Raw genomic sequence first — 3,185 nt, 5'->3', positions numbered from 1 at the left:
GTCACGAATACTGTTTGCAGCTAAAATCCAATATGGCCGGTGTGTTGAATCTTGCTCGGAGATCAAAGGTTGGTTAATTATGCCTTTTAGTAATTCTATAGCGTCCTCATGGTTTGAAAAAGGATGTTATATTGCCAAGGTTTCTTCCACCCTTAAAGTGTCTCTTCAACCCTAAACCCTTCAATAGATTTGGCAACAAAGTATTTAGTCGTAAGAGACCCCGGCGTTGTCAATCAATGGTTTCCGATAATCGATAAAATCAATAATAATCAATAATAATCAATAACAATTAATCGATTGGTATTGGAAATCGATAAAAATCGTAGACTTAAAGTTGTGTGAGTATCGATTTCTATTGATTTTCATCGATTGTTATTGATTATTATTGGTTTTTATTGATTATGAAATTTGTCATTTTCTTAAATAAAATGCACCATATGAATGAACAAACCATTCAGTTATCTTTATTTGTTGTGTTTTATGTTAAATCTGTAGCATTTTTACCCCTTATTACTATTAAAAGCTCACTTAAATTACTAGACTCTGATCGTCTCGAAACAAGAACAAAATTGTCTTGAAGTCTCTTCAGTGTCACTCTCTTCCAGCTTGCTAATTAGTTGAGGAAATTGTTTTTGTCTGTGCTCACTGTCATGCTGCCTGAATATACACATGCAGGCCAAGAACATACATATTGAACATTCACCCGTGCAACCGAAAGGGAAGATAGCAGAATAATTGTTAAAAGGAAAATGTAATGCGCTTCCAGAGTAGCATAAAGAAGGCACTCTACAACGCTCAGAACACTTGCTTGGTATACTAGCGAATGCAATTATTAATCAATGATTTTCTATAGAAATCAATGGTAATCAATAGCAATTAAGACTCTGAGTGTGAGTATCGATTTTTATCGATTGGTTGCACCAATCAATAACAATCAATGGATTGTTATTGATTATTATTGATTGTATTGATTGCAATCAATCGATCGGAAACCATTGATTGACAACGCCGGGAAGAGACAAATTATAAGCTATTTTTGTTAGCCGTCTTCGAGAACAAGCTGAGAAATTACAAAATCTCCCAGACAACCCAATAGCAGAAATTTAACCTCATCAAAACGAAATGAATAGGCTGCGGAATTAATTATAGACTCCTTTACTCTTTTGATTGCATCATGGGTAATCAGGACAACATGCCGGGAAATTCAAAGGTTTGTATGGAAGTTCAAAACGATAAAAAGTATTCATAATTCGCAATTTTGAGTGCTTTATCCTACAAAACAGAACATATGCAGTTAAAAATCTGGCTGAATGAAGTTGTACAGAATAGCTATTGTACAAATTACTTTATTAAAGGAAGTTTCTATGGACTTTCAGGAATCTTCCGAATTGCTTCTAACACAACATTTTGCCGATAATATTCACTCGAATCACTTCACTATTTTAATGTCTCAACTCGAAGGAAAAATCACAATGGCTAGATCACACGTCGATTCGCACATGGTTTTGAAATCCTAAACTTACATCACGTAATTGCAGCTTATTCACCAAGCAACTAGAACAAAGGGACAAAGTTCACTTTCACAGCGTGACAGTCACGCAGTCCATTTTCCAGCAGGACCACTAACCATACATTTCCTGTAATTCTGAAGGCACAAAATTAAAGAAAATGTAAGGAGAAAAAACAGCTATATCTAGGAATTCCACAGAATAGATACTGAGTCCAAATCATCTGAGTTGTGAACTTGAACTTATTATGATTGGGTTATGAAGGCGAAAGTCTAGAAGAAAGTCATAGACAGTTTGTTTTGCTTTGAATTTCCATACAAATCTTTGAACTTCCCACCATGTTGTCCTGATTACCCATGATGCAATCAGAAGCGTAAAGGGATCTATTCTCATCACAAAAGGCCTTCCTACATGTACATCTGGGCTGCAATAGACAGAAGAAGCAGTCTTACTGACAGTAATTTTGTCAGTAAACAAATTATTGTTTAGTACATCCAAATTCTATGGATGCATTAGTCTTTGTATAAAGGGGTCCTTGATAGAGACTGGCAATTCAATACTGACCATTGCATTTGGTCTTGCTTGTTGCTTTTCAGGTATTTCAACCATTTGTAAGCTGGGTGAAGAACAATATTACTCTTTTCTCAGCATCACAGGTGACAAGAACATTGTTTTGTTTTTTACTTTTAAGTCCTCTTTTTCTTGTAGGAGGCTGTCTTCACAATAATTATTGGTAGGGGTGCCACTGCCACTAGGACTAGCCATCCATATCACAAATCATATCAAATGAATTATTTGTTAGGTCTGTAGTCTAGACACAAGGACTATGTTGTTTAAAGTAACATTAGTGCTAAGCCAAAAGTAAAAAGGTGAAAGATCATTTTGTTAAATGTCATTAAAATGTACTGTTGAGCCAATCAACCAGTCTTTTTTTACATGTCTAGTTGTTCTAGTGTCTTATGGTGCTAATTTGGGGACACATTCATGCCAGACCACAACACTGGGAAGTGTGTACCTTGCTCTTAGTGAATAGTGACTGAGTGTGGGATCTTTAGTATCTCACAGAGTTTATGAACAAGGGTTGTGTGACGGGGCCTACAGTGTATAATCCTTATCAGTGAAGACTCAAGAAAGTCTGACCATTTGTGGATGTGATTACGAAGGCTTCACTTTCTCTTCGGTTAGTTACAGACCCCAAGTGTTGGACTGGCCAGAGTTGAACTCGTGACAATATGACTGTAAAATAGATATTTAATTGACCGCTCCCCATAGGGTCTTTTCAGGGCCATTGAAACACAATCATGACAGAACAGAACATTTAACAACAACTGTTAAGAATCCCAACTGGCCAGAAGTAAGGTAGTTGGTTATTTACAACTGCAGCTGAGAAGTTGAACCAGGGACTACCAGGAAGAAATTCAACCAGTGGTCAGAACATGTCTTGAACCCGGGATCCCCAGACTCAAGGCAAGCACCCTGACCACTGGGCCACCCTTCCCACCTTCTACAGGCTATGCTCAACCAACTGAGCCCACCGGTAGGCAGTTGATTATTCATTCAGTTAGTGTTACTATTTCTGTTAATTTAGGCTTGAGTTATCATATCTGGTCTTGTTTACCGACCAGTTACATGTAGCTTGGTAGGCACAACAGGTAGAGCACGGTCATTGGACTGCTG

General features: G+C 37.3%; 1 protein-coding gene across 2 annotated transcripts in view; it reads left to right on the top strand.

Annotated features, from left to right (window-relative positions):
* LOC137967262 (large ribosomal subunit protein uL16-like) overlaps positions 1–3,185 on the top strand; it is an 11,904-nt gene continuing 8,719 nt past the window's right edge. For both annotated transcript variants that reach the window (XM_068813780.1, XM_068813781.1), the window contains exons 1-2: positions 1–68; positions 2,105–2,164. In XM_068813780.1, coding sequence (XP_068669881.1) covers positions 33–68; positions 2,105–2,164 — 96 coding nt within the window. In that variant the 5' untranslated portion in view covers positions 1–32. The remainder of the gene's footprint in view (positions 69–2,104; positions 2,165–3,185) is intronic.

Source organism: Montipora foliosa, chromosome 8 (genome assembly GCF_036669935.1).
Source record: "Montipora foliosa isolate CH-2021 chromosome 8, ASM3666993v2, whole genome shotgun sequence".
In the NCBI taxonomy this organism is placed as follows: Eukaryota; Metazoa; Cnidaria; class Anthozoa; order Scleractinia; family Acroporidae; genus Montipora; species Montipora foliosa.
This window is presented reverse-complemented; position numbering and strand designations above follow the sequence as displayed.